A 20,333-nucleotide genomic window follows, 5' to 3' on the forward strand; every position below is an offset into this window, starting at 1 on the left:
CACCACACCTCAGGCACTTGGCCTATGATGGGGGCGCGATTGTCGATCACCTTCAACCACCCCTGCATGTTCACATCCTCTCGGGGGAAAAAAGAAGGAGGAAAAGCAATTCGCATGCAACTCTCTTCACGTGTTTGTTTTTCAGCTTTCAGAGGCCAAGGCCTCTGTGTAAATATCCCTTCCCAGGGGTATTCAATCAATCGCATCCGATACCTTTGCTTATTTTCACATCTCTCTCATTCATCGATAGTACTCGGTGCGCAAGTATGGTAAGTCACTTTCATCATCTACACTACACTACCACGCGACACTCGAAATTTCGAGATCCATTCGCCTGTCATTTAGCCAGGGATAGGCCAGCCAGTTGCAGTCACAAGCCATCAAAAGCCATGAACCCCGAAGGAAAGCTATTCCCGAAAAGACTCATTGGTGCTAATGGGGAATAAAGAAGGGAGTTAAGATTAGTGACAAGGGAGTACCCCATGAATGGGGACAGGGGTCGGCGGCGGACTTAAGTGATGACAGGGGTGAGACACATCAACACCCACCACACGTTCACACATTCCGATGTCCGGCCTACTCAACCAATGGAGACCGACTCCAGACCTACTTTTGTTTAACGTACATAGCTCAAAGTTTCTTCCTGGCGAGAATGCGGTCGACAAATATTGGGTATGCTTTCTTTTTGGCTCGGTTGTTTATCACCTGCTCAGAGAGGAGGGAAAGGGGCAAGGGGCTTGCACTCAAATCCTCAAATCAGGTACGTGTGTTGTTGCATCTTTTTTTTTTCTCCCTTGCTCGGTGCGGGCTTGTTTGTGCTTTCTTGGCTTTTCATCTCGTGCATGTCACGATGCTTATTTTCTCTCTTTCTTTTTTTTTTTCTTTTTCTTTTTCTTTTTTTTATCTTTTTGTTCGTGGATGGTGGAACCCGTGATGGAAATTGCGCGCGGTCTGATGGTGACTCCACGACACTGTGACCAACGACCAACGAGGAGAAGGCGATTCCCAATGCCGGATTAGGTGCTACACCCGGCTTTCGGTCGGTCTAACGGACATTGAAGGTCTCGTGGTGAGTTTAACGTGGCCTTGGTTCCAGTATGTTTCCCTCCTTTTCGTGGCTTTGGCGTATAATAGAGGTACTCAAGTCGACTCAAATGAGCAACTTGTCCGAAACTTCCTTGAAGTTAGGGCCCCAAACTATGAGCTTCTCCCCCGCCCTGATTCAAAATCAGCCCCGAAGCGGGAGGTATGGCGCTGTTGCGCGATCAACATCAAATCGGCACGCATGTCTGAAGATTAAATCCCGGCGGCGATCATCGAGAAGTTCATGCGCGTATCCATGTACTTGCCCGCCCGGACTCCCATGATGGTCCAGAATCCATGAATGTCGCAAAGTCGTAGATCACACGGTTCCTGCATTGGTGCTTGTACAACGGCAAGCGGGGGTTGTGTTACCTCAGTTAGGGATCGGAACACGAATTCGGCCCCAGCACTGAGTCGCGGGGTTGAAGCTGGGTAGTCTCGCAATATTCGGAAAGTCGTTGTCATCGTTGCATGTTGAAAGCTTGCGGATCAACCCTGCTCGTCGTGGGGAAGGTGTAACATCAGATCCTTTGCCCCAGGAAATCGTGTTCCTGGAGCAAACAGACAGTTTTGCAGGAAATTCCGTTGTGACGCGGAATAAGAGAATATAGGGAACGCGGTATTGTGGGGGTTTCCATTCACTGTAGAGGACGCATGTGCTGATATTACCGAATACGGCCGATGGAACATCAATTTCACCATCTTTAGCATACAATATTGGTTACGGTCTAGTTTTAGAAAACGAAATGGAATAGTTTGGAGAGCTCATTCCATACTACAACAACACAAGGACGCATCAGAAGGGAAGTCAGAACAACCACATTCAGCTTCCCTTCTTACAGCCTTCTCAACATCTCGCTCAAAAGAAACATTGCCAACTCGGTGGTACTCATTGGCGCCAGGATCATGACTCAAGCGGTGTCTTGTTTTCCCCCTTCAACTTGGCTAGAGATACACAGCCTCCACCTCACCAACTACGTCCACGCTTTGTAGGCCTCCACATAACATATCCCCTACTATACTTCCATCTCCCAAGTTCAACACACCATTGGCACGGCATGCCAGAGGGTCCCCCGTGTTCCGTCACCGTGTAATGGCAATCGCAGTCCCCTGGTCGGACGTTGACTGCCTCTGTGAAGGAAGGGTAGGTTGTGATGTGAGAGCAGGCGTGGTTGATGGAGCCTTGAAAGATTGTCCAGCACATTTTGTTGTTGTAGGTTCATAGGTATTGGGCGAGTGTGCTGTTGAGGTATCACGGCTTGTACGCAAGTATCCGGTCAACAGCTCAGCTGGTCTTGGTTAGGTAACTTGGTCCCGTGGGATGAAATCCTTCCTGGATGGCATGCGACTTCGACATTGGCTTTACGGACCTTTTGGCTCGCAACTGTTGGACTTACCTCGTCGAAATCCCTTAGTCACGGGAAAAATTGTGAGGAAAATAACTTCTGGTCTTCAGAAATGTGTCCTTCTCGTGTGGAGAGCCTTGAGCGTCGACCTGGGCTTGAAACTGCTTGCGAATCGCGACACTGGTTGATGAACGCTGAACAAAAGTATCAAATTGCTCGCCATGTCACGTATTGCGGTTCTACGAACTGATATAACTGAATTTCTGCTTCTGACAATTCAATGTCACCAATTCGGAAAGCCATCGCCGGGACACAGAAGCGTTTGTTAACCAGTTGTTTTTGCATTGTCTGGCTCTTCGCCGCCTCTCTGCATTCATTGTTTGTCGATTTTTATTAACAAAAGAAAAGGTCCTTCTTCATTGTGCTACACCAACACGAATATACCGCGTTTCATTGTATTGTTGTTTAACGATACATAGCTGGCCGTTGAACGATGATGTCAAGCCAATAACTGAATTCTGGGATCTTGTACAGACACTGAACTGCTACAGGTTCTCCTTGCGCCCCTGCGGTTATACGATCAAGATAAAGATAAACAACTATTTCGGCGGCTAATTTCTTCACGAAGATGTGTAGTTTCAATGCACAGCATTACTCAGAAGCCCACGTCGTCGTCGTCGTCGTCGTCGTCGTCGTCGTCGTCGTCGTCTGTGTACTGGTACAACTCGCATCAAAGGTTTTTTTCACGCCGTATATAGACCAAATATCAAAGTATCCGAGCAACAGCCAATTATAAGGGCGTGTGGCTCAGTTGGTAGAGCGTTCGCTTAGCATACTTACAGCATTCTTATCCAAGATTGTCTCTTGTATGCGAAAGGTCCTGGGTTCGATTCCCAGCTCGTCCACGTTTTTTTTGCGACTTTTACCCCTTCCTCTGTAGAATATCTTGTTCCTCGCTGTTCTTGCGCGTCCATGATGTTCGTACGGTACAAGTGCGTTCGATTTTTTGTGTAAGTGCATCCAAGTCGCTGAACGATGCGAGAATACTTGGACTGGAGACCGATGCTTCGGTTGCGTGGTTGAAGATGGAATTATGCCCAAAGCTATTGCTTCGAGACTTCAAGCTGTGTGTATCTTGTTTGCACTTCCGGGCCAATAACCCCCTGCGTCGGTACTGTTTAATGTCCGAATGTTTCTCGCCTTTTCTCTTCTTGCACGTCACGGCGTCAATGAAAAACTCCTGCAGTTCAATCCTCTCATTGCTAACCGGGACTTCTCTGCTTGTGTCGCTTCTCCTTTTTCCAAACCAAGAGGTGCGCTACTAGGAAGCTGCGATTATCGTGTTTTGTCATAACTACTTGTCAGAACCTGAAGGATCGTCTGGCGCATTATAAGTGACATGGCATGGCGATTGTGTCGCAACGAACGAAGTTTGGTTGTCGAAGGTTGCATCGATATGTCACACAATAGAAGAAATTGAAAACGGAGTTCTGAACCCAATGCATCGCTTCAAATACAACTGTCAGATGACTAAAACCATGAACAAGTAAGGGCAACCAGGTAGTAAACGGCAATAATATCGTGAGGCGTGCCAATATAATTGATGCATCCTTTGTTGGAAAGAAAGAGAGTATAACAAAGGGAGGTGGAACTGCTGTGACAATTTGGGGAAATAAAAAGTAAAAAAAAGATGTGTTCGTGATCCGACCCAGGCTCGATCTGGGGACCTTCAGTGTGTTAGACTGACGTGATAACCAACTACACCATCGGACCAGTTGTGGATATTTAGGTTTATTATAATAGGAGTCCTATAAGCCAGAAGTGACTCAATCCAGTGGCATCTTTGCATTTCCTCATCATGAACCCTCGAAACGACTTCACAAGCAGCAAACATCGATACCTGTCATTAACAACATGAAAATGGCACTGCGTTCCTCTGGCACCGGCGTCATACTCATCGGTTTACTCAACCTCCTTTGCCTACCAATAGGCATCGGCATACCGTTGTTGCTCTGCGCAAACATAGATAATAGAGGAGCAGGCAGCGTCGAGGTCACTCTCGACTGCACATCAAGTTTCCCCATAAATACCTCCGCGTTCATCGTAGAAGCGCGAATCTTATGAGATTCCGGCTACAGGATCTGCCGACTTCAGGCGATCAGAGTCAGCGAGCCAGCCTCAGAGTCGGGAACTTCTTAGAGAATGTAGCTGAAGAGAACAACATGTTCCTCCGAAGCCTGGACCCTTGAGTAACTCGAGTCTTTGCGGTACATGGTATCATGAGAATGTAAGACGGGCCGGAAGAAGTAACCGAAGTGGACCCCCCGGACACCGAGAAACGTGGATTTGGTCGCGGCTCCGGATTTTAATTGCAGAAGTGGAAATTATCTCGGTCCGGGACAGTCGCGCGCCGGCGCACATATGAATCCGAGGCCGAAGCACTGGCATCGAGGTGCAGCAAGCAACAAGCAACAGGTAACAAGGCGATCGCAGCCCAATCTTGAGGATATTGCCGGCTTTCCGTTCTGTTCCGTTCTGTTGACTGTGCTCACTCACTTCAAGTTAATCGCAGTTTTGTGTTGGGGATGAACATGCTCAGCTGGAACCGATTTGCCAAGGGGATACCAAAGCAGGTCAAGCGAGCCAACCTAAGCTTGCAGATGCTGCGGGGAAGAAGGTCCAATCATTGGATCTAGAATCGAGAGAAATGCGGGGGAGGCCCGAGTGCTGAATCCAGTTTGTTTTTTTAGCGGCCGGCTCGCGAGCCGACGACTTTAGTTTTCTTGCTCCAGTCTCCAGGATTGTGATTTCCGAGCTCGAGCTTTCATGTTGTTCGCTCAACTGTTGGAAGTCCAAGTTGCTCGAGAAAGAGCTTGTGAAAGTTGGAAAGTGTGTAGTTACACAGTGTTGGCGAGTGAGGTCATGAATGTCAGCCACAAAGCAGATGGTAAGAGATGGCGGCCTCTCATATTGTCGGATTGTCAACTTGACATGTTCGTTCTTGTCGGTCACATTATTCAATTGTGTGATGTGGACGTGCTTTTTGGAGTTCGATTGGAGATGCGCTTGCCCCTGCGCAATGCTTCCACTGTGGGGAACACACCTGAACGGAGTGTCTCCGCAAGGTACGTACCAAAGGCGGTGGGCAGTGAAATGTTCCTGGCGACTTGGTTGAAAGCTGGCCCGGGGGGAAAAAAAGCCTTGAGTTTCCTTATGGGACAAACATCAAAAAACGTGCAACTGAAACATCAAATTGATCAATTGCTCAGGTTCTGGATCAGGCATCTTGGCTCTTGAGTAGCGTACGTTTCATGGAGATGATGTGACCTGTGATATCCATTTTGTTTGAGAATGGAAGTAAAATGGTTCCGGCCTAGGTTTCAGATCCACCACAGGTCTACTGCAGAATGGCCCCGCTGTGAATTTTGGGAGAGCTCCTGCTGTGTCAGGGACACCATGGGCATTCTTCCAATCAGCCGCCATTACGGGCAACCAACGATTCTCACACCAAATAAAAAAGTAGTCTACTTTCAGACGTGTTTCTCTACCAAATAGGTAGGTAGTGTTCGGATAGACAAGAGTGTCGACAAAAACGGCCGTTGGTGGTCGTTGGTGTCCGTGAACAGCCAAGCAGCGAGAGAATGCGAAATGGGTAAACGCCAAGTCTATACCTACGTCAACACTGTCACGACGCTGCACAGCGCAACCATTCCTCGCTCTCCTCCAGTACCAAGCCAAGAGCAAATTTCGACTGCAGCCAAACACAAGCTGTGGTGTTGATGGTGTGCAAAGTAGGACAGGACCTACTTGACGAGGTTGCAGGGCAACCTTTCATGCGCCTGATCGAGTTTCGCAGGGCAGCAGTGTTAGGTTGCTTGAGACTTTCCATCTCCATGCTTCAGACGGGGCAAGAGCTGCCATTCAGACCCAAGAGGGCCAGGGCAGCCCAGGGTTCTCCAGGGGTATAAGGTTGCGAGCGCGACCATCCACGGCTGCCGGGAATGTATTAAGTTCCATGGCTGGCCATCTCTTTGGCTTCTCCAGCTGCAACTTTTCTTTTTTTCGTGCCCGTGACGTCGGTATTCCCACTTGGGGGTCCGAAACCAACCAACAGCATCGCCAAAAGATCCAACCACCCTTGACTACCTAACCACCCCGGGGGAGCCTCAAGAAGGCCAGACGCCCACAGGCCGTCGCCAGCTACTCGCGCACGCTCTCTTCAACTACGACCTCTTTTTCTTTTCTTCTTTTTTTTTTCTTCATATACAACCGGCACGTCTATCGATCGAAGCACGAGTAGTACCACCAAAAAGCACACTTGCAACTGACGAGTGGTCGCTGTCGCTGTCTCCGAACCATCTCACCTCCATCATGGCTCCGTCCACTGCCCCGCCCGCGCTCGCCGCGAGCGGTCCAACCCTGTTCGGCATTCCTATGAAGCAGGTTTCATTGATCACCGTAGGAGGCCTGCTCGACTTCGTTGTCAAAAGGCGAGAGATTTACTAACGTGACCGAACGTGTGGTGTAGTTGACATTCCAAAACTCGGCGCTTATACTGGTATGTGTACCTTGCTGGCCAAGCTGGCGTGGGTGCTATCAGTCGCGGTATCGTCAACTAACATCACGGCCGATCAGATAATGCACTACTCGCGAATCATGACACCACCCGGCGACCATCGATACTTTGCCTCGACTGCCGTCCTTCTCAACGAAGTCATCAAGCTCGCAATCTCTTTGACTTGCTCCATCTACGAGGTCTCGAATACCCTAGCCCCGCAAACACCCTTGACGGTTATCCTGGAACAAATCTACAACTCGGTCTTTGCTGGAGATGGATGGAAGCTGGCTATCCCCGCCGTGCTATACACACTCGAGAACACGCTGCAATATGTAGCTTTGGGGAATTTGGATCCCGTCCACTTCCAAATTCTCTTTCAACTCAAGGTATGCGCCCTGACGCGTTGGGTTAAGAACACGTTGGAGGGGACGGAAACTGACACTGTTTAGATTATCACTACCGCTTTCTTCAGCGTCGTTATGCTCGGCCGCACACTGGGTATCAAGCGCTGGCTATCCCTTGTCGTACTCACCTTCGGCGTTTCCATCGTCTCCCTCCCTTCATCGAATGACAACTCTTTGACGATCCACGACTTCAGCGATCACTTCTTCCCCCGATCTGTCCACGAGCTAGGCCAAGCCGCTGGCGCGACCTTTGACGTGGCGCGCGAGTTGACAAAGAGGGGTATGGAAGGCTTGGCCACGGAGCTCACCAAGCGCTCGGCAACATACGAGGGCATCAAGGAGGATCAAGATGGTGGCCGCCTGGTGATGAACTACTCCGCTGGATTGACAGCCTGCCTGGTTGCTGCTGTCGTGTCAGGCGTGACGGGTGTTTACTTTGAGAAGGTGCTCAAGGATTCCTCCACCAACGTGTCAGTATGGACTCGCAACATTCAACTCTCCTTCTATTCACTTTTCCCCGCCCTCTTTGTCGGGGTCATTTACAACGACGGCGAGGAGATTGCGAAGCACGGGTTTTTCGATGGTTACAACAGCATCGTTTGGACTGCCATTGTCTTTCAGGCAGTGGGAGGGTTGCTATCCTCCATCTGCATCAACTACGCCGACAACATCGCAAAGAACTTCGCTACCAGCATCAGCATTGTTATAAGCTGCGTGTTCAGCGTCTTCTTCTTTGACTTTGACATGACCTCTTCGGTATGTTTCCCTCCCGTCAACGTCTCCGACGGCCGTTCGCTAACTCCCTCTTCTCTGCAGTTCATCATTGGCACTGCCCTTGTGATTGGATCTACCTATCTCTACAGCACACCCGACAGAAAGCGGTCTCGACCGCCTCCCATCAACATTGTAGATTACGAAAAGATCTCGATCGATCATACTCCGAGATTGTTGGACCAGAACCTACTGAATGTCAACCCCATGGATTCCGCCAGGGCAACCTCGAGACCCTCCTCACCATCGCCATTAGCCCGCACACCATCGTCTAGGGGCAAGTTGTTGGACGAGTGAACGTAAAGACGGCACACGAGCGAACAAATGATTGAACATGGGGGCAACCCACGGTGGGTAGACTCCGGGGAACGGCTTCAAAGCGGAGAAAGTGTTTCGCCCAAAATAAAGACAAAGAAAAAAAAAAAAAACCGAAAAGAAACCGACGTGCACAGGCTGCTAGGAATGGCTGCTGTGAGGCTTTGAGTGGTCTACTATCACTACATACGTCCCTTCTTGGGAACTTGGAATTGACGGAGGCTGCGTTATGATGGCATGAGCGTATGAGAGATACCAGGACATGAGCTTTTTGGGTTTGTATATGCATATGCGCGAGCAGAACCGGCGCTCTGGATACACGACCGATGCTTAGGGGAAAAGGGAGTTGCAAGAAGGAAGATGGGATTCGGGTTCGGCCAGGGCAGGTTCAGTTCCTCCTGTTCTAGGCATGGGAGGAATGAGATGCCATCGTTCACACAACACAACAAGAACAATGAAAATCCGAAAAGCGATTTGCATGTAGTATTAAACTACATTTTGTATACAAATATCCCATTCTCTCACTTCAAGCTCCTAAAATGATCCAGTTCGCTCATGGGCCAAGCTAAACCTCGATCATGCTTTTTGGGACGGGCCAGCCAAGGAGGTCAGTCATCTCGCTCATGCAGTTCACCCATCGAATTCCAGGTTTGGGCTGGATGGGCATCCAGTGCGGAAGGAGCGGAGGGGTAAATTTCAAACGGCTCCTCATGATCAGTGTCGTAAGGGAAGGCACGTCGGGCCCTCGCCGCATCGGTAGTCATACCGCGGTTGGTTCCGGATATCTTTCAATGCCTCTTTCCGTTTATGCATCCATGGCTCTTTCTGTTTCCTTCATATTTTCTTAATCGTGCGACGCCAGTGAGTGCTCGAGGCTCCTTCCTCGTTCGGTTGTTGTTTTGTGCCAGGGCTTCAATCACGTACACAATATTCTCCTCGAGTCAACCCCCGCCGCAGCTCGCAAATGAGTTTCGTCTATCGAGTCTCAATTTCCATTGCTCGTTACCACTTTGTGTCCCGTTGCTCTCAAGTCAGTTTTCAGACTGTTGTCCTATCATTGATTCCCATTCGATCGCGAAGTGAAGTAGCCATGACGGGACGTTGGCGCGAGTCGGCACGCGAAAGAATAGCCCAAAGACAGCCAGAACGGCACAGACACAGACCCGAGATCCTCGAGGACCGCGACGAGCTTGCCATGTCTCCTCGCCCAGACTGTTACCCAGTACGCTATCGTGACGAACACGACCGTGGACAACTTGGGCCATCAACACGCTACTACGCCGAACCACCTCAGCCATACGCAGATGAACTAGATGATTTCGGTATGTGGATGAAGTCTGAGCCGTGCCTTCCCTTGAGTCTAACATATATTAGATCGCCATCTTCTTGCTCATCCTGCCCCGCAAACTGGCGATGACGAACAGTACCAAATCGCGCTCTCGCATCTTAGTAGACATGCCCGGCCTCACATCTCCCCCGGATACAGCTCGTATATGGACGCCACTATGCCTCAGTCCATATCTACTGGCTTGCCTTCCTCTGCCATAGTACCTGTTGCCGAAGATCACCTCATCCCGACTCCGAGGACACTAGACATCATCAACCGTGAACCAAATCATCGTTTCAGGGAACTGTATGGCTCCCACCAGCAGCCGACGCCTCCAATGCATTCAGGTTGGTCTTGTGTCCCCAACATATATCTTGTGGCCGTTCTGACAGTGCCCAGCAGCTTCATACGCACAAAGCCCAGCGAGTCAAGCGTCCACGAAAGAGACCCTCCATAGCCTCAGTAGCTCCAGTCCCACCATACGAGCCAGCGCGCATAAGAAGCATAGTGCCTCTAGACGGGCCCGTCAAATGTCGTATTTGGCCGAAGAGCCTATGGAAATATCTCAGCCATCGCAGCCGTCTCAAGATACTCTCACAAATTTTACTCAATCGACCCCCATTGTTCACGGTATACGGCTGGTGAGTGTACGACAAGCCTTGCCAAGCAGGTTTCAGGAAGTCTTCCCTTATGAGTTGCTCAATGCTGTACAATCGAAATGTTTCGGAGTTGTCTATGGGTCCACCGACAACGTGGTCGTATCTGCTCCGACAGGAAGCGGCAAAACCGCCATCTTAGAACTCGCCATCTGCAAACTCGCCCTGGACCGATGTAACGAGAACTTCAAGATCGTCTATCAAGCTCCCACCAAAGCTCTTTGTTCCGAGAAGGCTAGGGATTGGGAGAAGAAATTTAGCCATATGGGCTTGAAATGTGCTGAGCTAACCGGCGACACCTCTCAAGCTGAAATGAGGCGAGTCGGGGAAGCTTCCATCATTGTCACCACTCCCGAGAAGTGGGATTCTATAACACGCAAGTGGCAGGACCATCGGAGGCTTCTTCAACTTGTCGAGTTATTTCTCATCGACGAAGTTCACATCCTCAAGGACGTCCGCGGTGCTACCCTTGAGGCTGTGGTGTCGCGGATGAAGACGATTGGGGCTAATGTTCGTTTTGTTGCACTAAGCGCCACTGTTCCCAACTCAGATGACATCGCCAAATGGTTGGGACGCAATCACACGACTCAACAGCTGCCCGCTTACCGTGAGGTCTTTGGTGAAGAGTTCCGCCCCGTTAAGCTGCAGAAGTTTGTCTACGGATACGAATGCAATGGGAATGACTTCATCTTCGACAGGTTCCTGGACGGCAAGCTCCCCACGCTGCTCTCTAAACACAATCAACGGAAACCGACTTTGATATTTTGCTTCACAAGGAAATCATGCGAGTCTACGGCCACCAAGCTGGCGGAGCATGCTTCGGGGTTGTCAGAAACTAACAGCCTGTGGCCGATTCCAACAAAGAGAATCCCCGTTCTCAGCCGTGAGCTGCAGGAGATTGTTCGGTTCGGTGTTGCCTTTCATCATGCGGGTCTTGATGTACAAGACAGAATTGCTATTGAGCAGCATTTTCTGAACGGGGAGTTGAGCGTCATTTGTTGCACATCAACGTTGGCTGTTGGTGTCAATCTCCCATGTCATACGGTGGTCATGAAAGGAACTGTCGCTTTCATGGACGACAAGCTTCAAGAGTACTCGGATCTCGAGATCATGCAGATGCTTGGACGAGCGGGCCGGCCACAGTTCGATACCAGCGCTACCGCCATCATTTTGACGCGTGCTGCGAACAAATTACGCTACGAAAACATGGTCTCAGGTCGGGAAATTCTCGAAAGCACCCTGCATCTCAACCTCATTGAGCACCTCAACTCTGAGATATGTCTTGGTACGATCGGAGATCTCGCTTCAGCAAAGCTGTGGCTTGGTGGGACCTTCTTGAGTGTTCGTCTCAGACGAAACCCTGATCACTACCGACTTACAGAAGACATTTCCAATCCTTCTCAGATTGACGATAAGATTGAAGAGATTTGCGAGCGTGACATAAAGCTTTTGCAAAATACCCAGCTCGTGACTGCGGACGCGAAGTTCAAGTGTACCGAGTATGGCCGTGCAATGTCCAAGTACATGGTGGAGTTTGAGACGATGAAGTTGATATTGAAGATTCCGCGTGCTGCCACCATTGATATTTTGGTACGTTTGTCTCCTCAATTTCTTCTTTTTTCTTCTTCTTTTCTTTTCTACAGCAAGTAGCTAACTCAACTGTAGATCAATGCTCTCGCTGAAGCAGTGGAGTTTAAAGAGTTCCGCATGAAACCTGCCGAAAGAACACTCTTCCGCGAGATCAACAAGAACCCGCTTATCATGTACCCGGTGAAAGAGCAAGTCCAGCATACTCAACATAAAATCTCTCTGATTGTGCAGCTTCATCTTGGGAGTGTTCAATACCCAGATTCTGCCGAAGCAGCTAAACTGAGACGACAGCTGATAATGGAAAAGAAGATGATATTCGAAAGACTCCAGCGTCTTATTCGTGCTGTTATTGATTGCAAGGGGTTTGATCGCGATGCCCCGGGAGTAAAGAATGCGTTGGACCTGGCTAGGGCACTTTCCGCCGAGTCTTGGGAAGGTCGTCCAACACAACTCACACAGATTCCCAACATTGGTCCAGTTGGTATGAGGAAACTGGCAAGCCAGGACATTCGGACAGTGTTGGAGCTGGCAGAGAAAGAGAGCGTTGAACTCGAGCGTCTCATGTCCCGACAGCCACCGTTTGGAAAGAAACTAAAAGCAGATCTTAACAAGTTCCCTCGTCTCGATTTGGACGTGTCGGTCGTCAAATACATCACCCCCAAAAGACGCAATGAAGACGTAACACTCAACGTTCAAACGACACTCAAATATCTCAACAAGAACGGCCCCCCTAACTGGCTGGGCAGATGTCCGATGCTCACTTTCATGATCGAGTCTTCTAACGAGAATCTGCTATACTTTTGGCGTGGAAGTCTCAGAAAGATCGACAAACAGATTGGGCTGGTACTTCCAGTTTCTGTTCCGTTGAAAAGTCCTGATGAACGTATCATCTGTCACCTGAGCTGCGAGGAAATCGTTGGAACACTCGTTTCGAAAGTTTTGAAGCACGAGGTACCCCTAGCGGCTTTTCCATCCCAGCAGTTTTTGCAGGGTAGAACGTCGCCCGCAAACGGAGGGCAAACGCAGCGGCTATTGAAGGAAACAGCCGAAGAATACGTAGGTGATGATGGAATAGACGACTCAGACCTGCTCCAAGCAGCTGAAGAAGCAACTTCCTGCGCTTCTGTCATTCATGGAGCCAAGTGCCAAGTAGAATCAGATCCCGACGAGTATCCTGAGGTGGAAGAACTCATGGAAGTCGTGGCACCAGCGAGCGAGCCAGTGCATCAAGAGTTCGACAGACATATGACTGCGAATGAGGTTGATGACTCGTGGGACATGGAGAACAGCCAGATACTGGACCGTGAGCCTGTGCAATTGCCAAACGGGAGATGGCAGTGCAACCATGCTTGCAGTGGAGGAGCACCTACGAAATCGGGGAAGCCCTGTACTCACAAGTGTTGTCAAGAGGGGCTCGAGAAACACCGAAAGCGACCAACCAAAAAGCGCAAGAAGACAGAGCAAGGCAATAAGAAGAGCGAGTCTCAGAGCGTATTGACCCAAACGTCATTTGAGGCGTTGAGTAAGACATCAACAGGAAGTCAAGCGACCGCCAACAAGACAATCTCACGCGCCGCGACAGGGAAGGAGGCATACGCGCCGGTAAACAAGAAGCCCAAATTGGAACTACCCTTGCAGAAGCAGACCATCGACGGCGTCGATTTTGACTACATTGACCTTTCCTATGATGATGACGAGTTTGAAGATATTGCGGCCGGCGTTCAGCGGAAGACAACCGAAACAACCACTATCGGCCAGGGGCAACGCGCCAACATCAAAAGCCAGTTTTCACACAATGAGGCTTGGGGAGTCGCTCAGGCACAATCTGAAGGTATAAGAGGGTCCGCGGCGCCATCATCACAGGGCCTGATGGCGGATCAGAGCATCGAGTTTCCTCTGTCAACCCAGGTCTATGGGGATGACCCGTTTGACGCCGGCAATCTTGCAACTCTCGATAGCATGATGTTGGAAGCAAGTAACAGACATACAGCCAAATCACCCTTCAGCATTGGCGGGAAGGATCAAGTTTTCTACCAGACTCCTTCCAGCCGGTCACTCGAACCTGCCATGAACTTGTCCGATGAACTCGTTCCGCTCAATCCACAGTCCGCGGGGAACATCGACCAGCCAACCTCCGTGATTGATCTCGACTGGGACGACGTGCCCATGGAAAGTAAAGATCCCATGAACGATGACCGGTCTGTTTCTTATACCATCGAAGCTCCTTCTCCACACGAACTTGCCCACGGCAGCCCCCAGACCCCCAACGTTGTCGAGAGTAATGAGGCCAAAGACCAGGACCGAAAGATAGAGGGCGAGCCGGAGTGGGTATCGACCATGGACACTGATGTTGTTGACATGCTTCGAGGCTTTGTGACATTCGTGTGAAGAAAAAGGGAAGTCAATGTAGTGTAGGATGATGGAGTGCTGGCTGCTGCTGTTGCTGGTCTATCAGCTTATCTTTTTAGTGCGGTGATTTGGGTTGTAATGCTTCACAGGTAGCATAGGAAAATGTACTGCAACAATCGTCAATTCGCCCTAGCAGTTGAAGGCGAAGTTGTGCTAGTGAATGTGTATTGAGTATCTCATTGCAAGGGCGCCGAAACTGTCATCATTTGTGCGATCGCGTGCTCCTCCCCCTTCCAAAACTATGGAGGATGTGCCATACAACATATTCAACACATGTAATTGTGTCGAAGATACACGGCGGTAAAATTCGCGAGTATACCTATGTTTAGACTAAGAATCAACTTGCCGGAGCCCTTCTCCAATGGTTGGGGCAACAGCGCCGCGTCCGCACATTAGGTGTGTCATGGATGACTCTACGGAGTAGTTCTTCACTTCTTTCGGACTCTATCGCCAGTGACATACATAGAAGGCGAGAGACCCCACTGTATCTGGGGCTGAAAGCACAGAAATCAGGATATAGAAACAACGGGAGACTGGTGATACGGGCCGATTATCAACATTAAACGCAACGGCCCAGACAGCCCCCCTTATTTCCGTATGCCCGTGGGGATCGTGGTCCACTGTCCCCCATTCATTGCGGACATAGTGACCCCCACCCTTTGAAATTGGGGCCCCGCATCACCACCCACTGACTGCATCATCAGTCATCCATATTCTTGGGAACCTGGGGTTGTTTTTAAAACATTGTCGCCGACGCTCTCGCATTGCATCAAATTCTTCAAACACAAAAAGAAGTGTAGCTGTAATCATCGTCATAACTTTGTCAAAATGGTCGGAATCGCTCTGCTAGGCGCTGGCATTTTTGCCCGGGAGCGTAAGTCTCCGTTGTTCAGTTCATCTTCCAACCATTTCCCCAATTTCACCCCCTCACTGATGTCATCACTTTTTTTTTTTTTTTTTTGGGTGGTGCTCACCAACCATCATGACAACAACATCACCACCTACCACGGCGGCATCCCAAGCAACACCATATAACAATATATCAAGTCCATTGACGACGACGACGACGACGACGACGACGACGACGACGACGACGATGATGATGATGATGATGATGATGATGATACTTATACACGCCACAATGTGACACACAGCCCCAAACAACAAAATGTATTCAAGCTAACAAACCCCTCCTCCCCCCTTCTTCCACTCACTAGAACACCTCCCCGCAATCGAATCCGTTCCCTCCCTCTCTCTCAAAGCCATCTACTCCCGCTCCGAATCCTCCGCCAACACGCTCGCCTCGGCCGCCTCGTCTCCCGTAGACGTCTACTACGACGTGCCCACCGCCGGCTCCGGCTCCGGCGAAGCCGCCAATGTAGAGAAAACTCTCGACGCTTTGCTCGCCCGCACCGACATCGACGCCGTCGTCATCGCCCTGCCTATCCTCGCGCAGCCGGCTGTCATCGAAAAGGCGCTCAAAGCCGGCAAACATGTGTTGAGCGAGAAGCCGGTGGCCAAGGATGTGGAAGAGGCGAAGCGGTTGGTTGGATTCTATGAGGCGCTGGACCTGGACAACAATAAGAAGAAGCCGTTGTGGGCGGTGGCGGAGAATTTCAGGTATACGCCTAGTCTGCTGAAGGCGGCGGAGAAGGTGAAGGAGATTGGGGGCAAGTTGACTACGTTCCGATTGAACATGAATGGGTGGGTGGAGGAGGGAAACAAGTATTTCAAGACTGAGTGTAAGTTTTTTTTTTTTTTCTTCTTCTTCTTTTTTCCCCCCTTGCTCTCTTTCTAGGTTTCAGAGGAGGGGTAACGGTGGCTGACGAAAACACACACAAAATAAACAGGGCGCAAAGTCCCCTCCTACCAGGGCGGTTTCCTCCTCGACGGCGGTGTCCACTTCATTGCCGGCCTGCGCCTCTTGCTCTCCGAACTCAACCAAGAAATTACCCACGTCGCTGGCTTCAGCGCCCTCCTGGAGGAACGCCTGCTCCCCGTCGACACGGTGCACGCCGTTGCTTTGACCAACGACGGAAAGTCGGGAACCATCAGCATCTCGTTCGGCACCCAGTTCAAGACCGGACTCGAGGTCGAGGTAGTCACGACCCAGGGATCCGTTTACTGGAACCCGACCCAGATCAAGACCAAGACGAAGGAAGGTGAGGAGACGGAGGAGTTTGAGAAGAGTACCGGTGTTAAGGAGGAGATGGCGGCGTTCGCTAAGGCGATTGAGAAGGGACAGACGGAGAAGGAGCAGACGCCTGAGGAGGCGCTGAAGGATTTGGAGGTGGTGCAGAGGTTGTTGGAGTCGGGTGAGGGGAAGGGCATTGTCAAGGCCGTTGAGGCGTGAGTGAGTGTGTCTGGTAGGTTTGGTGAGGGTAGTTATTCGGATTCAGCGTCCGGGGTCTCGGTTGGGGAGAGGAGACCTTGGCGGGAGGCTCTGTTTTTTGCTGCGAGACGTTGTGGGCTGTGACGAATGCGGGTCAGACCAGTGTGTAAAAGGGGGTTTCCAGGGATATGATCAGGTGTTGTAGCTCACAGTAGAATTCGAACATCGATAATGTTCAGCATCCAACACATGATGATGACGAGTATCCAAAGCACGATGGATATCTGCCAGGCATAGTGGTCTGTGGGACGAGAGGCTGTCAGCCGTGGAAACCGGCAAACGTGGGATAAAGGGAGTGGGTGAAACACACAGTAAGGAGCCTGTGAAGCAGGCCATATAAGAACCTGTGACCAGGTCAAGATGGCGTAGACCCCGGCTATGGAGTACCCGACTATCAAGGTGCGAGCCTCTGAGTCTTGCGGCAGTCTATATAATCAAGATCAGCTTCCAAAGCCCTTCCTCCCAGGTAGGATGCGGACTTACATATCAGACAGCCAAGAAATAATCAGCGGCGCTGTTCCTAGACTCATATAAGTCATGAAGTAACTGGCGTAGGCGGCAGAAACTGGAGTGGTATCTGGATGAGAGGTCCAGATGCTCATGATGATGCATGGAATCAGTCCAATGACGCCTCCAGGTCGATGAAATCGATGTTAGCATGAGCATGTTACCCCGAGTATTGTGTAGAAGACCTTATGGGTGTTCAACACACTCACCTTGAGCAACCAACAGCGTCCACCGAGTCTGCAACAGATCCGATAAAATCGCCCAAATCCAAACTGTCATGTCAAACCACATCAGTCATCCTCGTCCATGTCTACCTTCTCACCCGCCCTCCTCACACCAACCCATGTCCCCTTTCCTCAAAACTCCTCAACAACATTCTACCCAGTAGGTAGGTAGGTAGGTAGGCAAGTATGTAGGTAGGTAGGTAGGTAAGTATGTAGGTAGGTACTCACCAAACACCACATTCACCCCATTTCCCGCAATCGGAATTGCATTCACCTGCTCAACGCTCCATCTCGGCCTCCCGTCTTTGTCTTTTAGCTCCTTCAAGAAGAGATTGAAATAATTGTACCCATAAGGCGCCAACACCGAAGCAACATACAGTGCCGGAATGAAGTAGGAGATCCATAACCTAAAGGTACGCTTGGCGGCGCGCCAAGTGATCTTTTTGGAGTCGGTTCGGCCGTGTCGTTTGAGGCGGTCCTCGGCGGCTTGGATGTGTGCGGGGGTGAGCCAGCCGAACCTCAGGGGGAAAGGGGTTGATGTGGAGGAGAATGTTTGAGGAGGGGCTTTGAGGCAGCGTGGATTGGGGGAGCGGGGGTAGTCCGGGATGAGGAAGAAGCCGGTGAATCCGATCAGGAGGGTTAGGAGACCGTTTATTATGAAGAGCCAACTTGGTTATGGGGACGATGATGGGTTAGCGTTGGGTACGTTGCGACGTTGGGTGCGGTAGTTTTGGGGGGAAGAAGCAAGAGAGGAGAAGAGGGGAGGAGATGGAGGAGGAAAAGAAGGAGGAGGAAACTACTAACCGCCAACCCCTAAGTCCCCATCTTCCTTCGAGAGACTCAAGCACCGCAACCTGTAATGCCCCAGACATCATCGACCCCAATGCCTGACAAGAATGGTAAAAGCCCATGCGCTTAGCGAGTTCTAGGGGAGTGTACCAGTACACTGTTTCGTTTATAACCCAGCAGTCAAGTCGTCAGCTATCGTGTCAATTTAGCGTTACATTCGTGCCTTGCATAACTACTTCCGTGTTTATGGGAGCCATGGCACTGATGGAGTCAGAAAAGGGTAAATGGGGTGGAACAGAAAGAAGAGAACGAGAAAGACAACAAGGAAACTGCACTGACTGAAAAGGGTCATCATGCCCGGCCACGCACTGCTTTCAAACAAGCCGAGCAAGACTCGCAAGGCGTAGACCTGGTGAGCATTCTGGGCGAAGGCAATGAGAGCGGTCACGAGACCCCATCCAATCTCAAGACCGGGAAGCCAGTAGCTGGGACGAACGTATGTGATGATTACCTGGGAGGGGATGAGCATGAGACAGTAGGAGATGCTGAAGAAGGTGAGGAAGCTGGGTAGAGCGAGAGGACATCAGCTGGCTTTGTTACATGTGGAGCATTACAACGGATATCGTTTTTTTTCTCACTAGTTTAACTCGTTGCCGTTGAGTTGCAAGTCTTCTTTCATGCCAGAGACGTATGCGGAGCTGATGTTGGTTTGGTCGAGGTATCTGAACAGACCGAATTTGTCAATCTTTATTTTTATTTTTTTTACGTCTTGGAAAGAAAAACATGGAAATTCCTCACTTGATCACTGAGTTGAAGGCATCATCATCATCAACCTCACGTCCTCACAAAGTTATACATCGGTGTGCTATTCCAAACCTACCTTGCGAGATACACCCAAAAGTCAAGAGAAAGACATCCAGCCTCCGCACCAGATCCTTTTCCAAAGGCGACCGTTCACTTTCATCCCGTTGCAGGAAAACGAGTCGCTTGGAGATGATGTCCCAAAGTCGGTGCTTTGCCGACGATGCTTGAGGTGATGTGGTATTCAACCGTTGTTCCTGACGAGGGTTTGGTTGGCGCGCATGGTACGCTTCATCGACATCGCCATGCTCCTCGCCGGCGCCATGTCCATGCCTAGAGATAACCCTGCAACCGTTGGAATCACTAGGCCCAGGGCTGTTTCTGTTCTTGGTGGTGTTGACACTGTTGTCGAGGTCCGTGTACCCGGGACTTTGACGATCGAAGAGCAACGGGGTATTCTCAAGGGCGGTGTTAGTAGCGGCGGAAGCATCCATCCCATCACGGAGGGAGTCCAATGGTTGGTGTCCACCGTCTTGCGACATTGTGGCTCGTCCTAAAGACTCTTCCAGACGGTCTTGCAGTGTGTTCTTGGAGGGGGAGGGGGAGGTCTGAACCAAACAGGCTGGGTACAAGTGGTTGGAGTCATGAAGGGACGGACATGGAGGCGGGGACGTTGCCGCGGGGGACATTCGTGGGGGAGAGAGGGTGAGCTTGTTGGTAGTGGTTTGAGGCTAACCCTACTTGGGATTGTTATCGTGGAGATGTGACAGGGGGTGATCAAGAAAGTCGGCGAGATTGGCAAGCCAGCTGACTGCCACTTGTCCAAGCCTCTCTGCAGCTGTAGGCACAAGAGGATGAGCCTTTACGCAGTAGACTGTGGCGCGATGTGAGGGACAGCCACACGAGAAAAATCACGACTGGATGAGTCGATGGCCACTCACAGCAGAATACCCTATGAATGCAATTACTGATAAACGCAAAGACACAGTAAACGGCACAGATTTTGGTGTACCTGAGTTATTTTACTATGCCGTGGCCTAACAGCCGCTAAATGCATGGAAACTTGTAGGGCCAGGTCTTGCATTTATAGGGGTTCTCTTTCGCTAGGAGGATCTCCGGCTCTCGGTAAAGGGGTCCAGGTCACTCACTCACTCCACCGGC

General features: G+C 50.5%; 4 protein-coding genes and 2 non-coding genes across 6 annotated transcripts; 4 read left to right on the plus strand and 2 right to left on the minus strand.

Annotated features, from left to right (window-relative positions):
• The first annotated feature begins 3,225 nt into the window (after positions 1 to 3,225).
• NCU15369 lies at positions 3,226 to 3,334 on the plus strand. The gene has a single exon. It is a non-coding gene; the product is annotated as a tRNA-Ala (tRNA).
• Positions 3,335 to 4,128: 794 nt separating this feature from the next.
• On the minus strand, positions 4,129 to 4,202 carry NCU15370. The gene has a single exon. It is a non-coding gene; the product is annotated as a tRNA-Val (tRNA).
• Positions 4,203 to 6,486: 2,284 nt separating this feature from the next.
• NCU09792 (UDP-galactose transporter Gms1) lies at positions 6,487 to 9,053 on the plus strand. The gene is made up of 5 exons (XM_955097.2): positions 6,487 to 6,887; positions 6,958 to 6,987; positions 7,065 to 7,373; positions 7,437 to 8,147; positions 8,208 to 9,053. Exons 1-5 carry the CDS (start codon positions 6,801 to 6,803, stop codon positions 8,457 to 8,459), a joined length of 1,389 nt encoding a protein of 462 aa, XP_960190.1. The 5' UTR covers positions 6,487 to 6,800; the 3' UTR covers positions 8,460 to 9,053.
• A 514-nt stretch (positions 9,054 to 9,567) lies between these two features.
• NCU09793 (DEAD/DEAH box DNA helicase) lies at positions 9,568 to 14,637 on the plus strand (the record flags this gene model as incomplete). The annotated part of the gene is made up of 4 exons (XM_955098.2): positions 9,568 to 9,799; positions 9,852 to 10,151; positions 10,204 to 12,050; positions 12,126 to 14,637. 4 exons carry the CDS (start codon positions 9,568 to 9,570, stop codon positions 14,436 to 14,438), a joined length of 4,692 nt encoding a protein of 1,563 aa, XP_960191.2. The 3' UTR covers positions 14,439 to 14,637.
• A 520-nt stretch (positions 14,638 to 15,157) lies between these two features.
• NCU09794 (NAD-binding Rossmann fold oxidoreductase) lies at positions 15,158 to 17,054 on the plus strand. Its single transcript, XM_955099.3, has 3 exons — positions 15,158 to 15,333; positions 15,677 to 16,201; positions 16,310 to 17,054. The coding sequence occupies exons 1-3, from the start codon at positions 15,288 to 15,290 to the stop codon at positions 16,810 to 16,812; spliced, it is 1,074 nt and encodes a 357-aa protein (XP_960192.1). The 5' UTR covers positions 15,158 to 15,287; the 3' UTR covers positions 16,813 to 17,054.
• On the minus strand, positions 16,461 to 19,714 carry NCU09795 (hypothetical protein; the record flags this gene model as incomplete). Its single annotated transcript, XM_955100.3, has 11 exons — positions 16,461 to 16,929; positions 17,002 to 17,092; positions 17,162 to 17,277; positions 17,335 to 17,482; positions 17,568 to 17,630; positions 17,811 to 18,250; positions 18,387 to 18,528; positions 18,711 to 18,934; positions 19,010 to 19,093; positions 19,170 to 19,176; positions 19,252 to 19,714. The coding sequence occupies 11 exons, from the start codon at positions 19,712 to 19,714 to the stop codon at positions 16,845 to 16,847; spliced, it is 1,863 nt and encodes a 620-aa protein (XP_960193.3). The 3' UTR covers positions 16,461 to 16,844.
• Positions 19,715 to 20,333: the final 619 nt, after the last annotated feature.

Source organism: Neurospora crassa, linkage group VI (genome assembly GCF_000182925.2).
Source record: "Neurospora crassa OR74A linkage group VI, whole genome shotgun sequence".
In the NCBI taxonomy this organism is placed as follows: Eukaryota; Fungi; Ascomycota; class Sordariomycetes; order Sordariales; family Sordariaceae; genus Neurospora; species Neurospora crassa.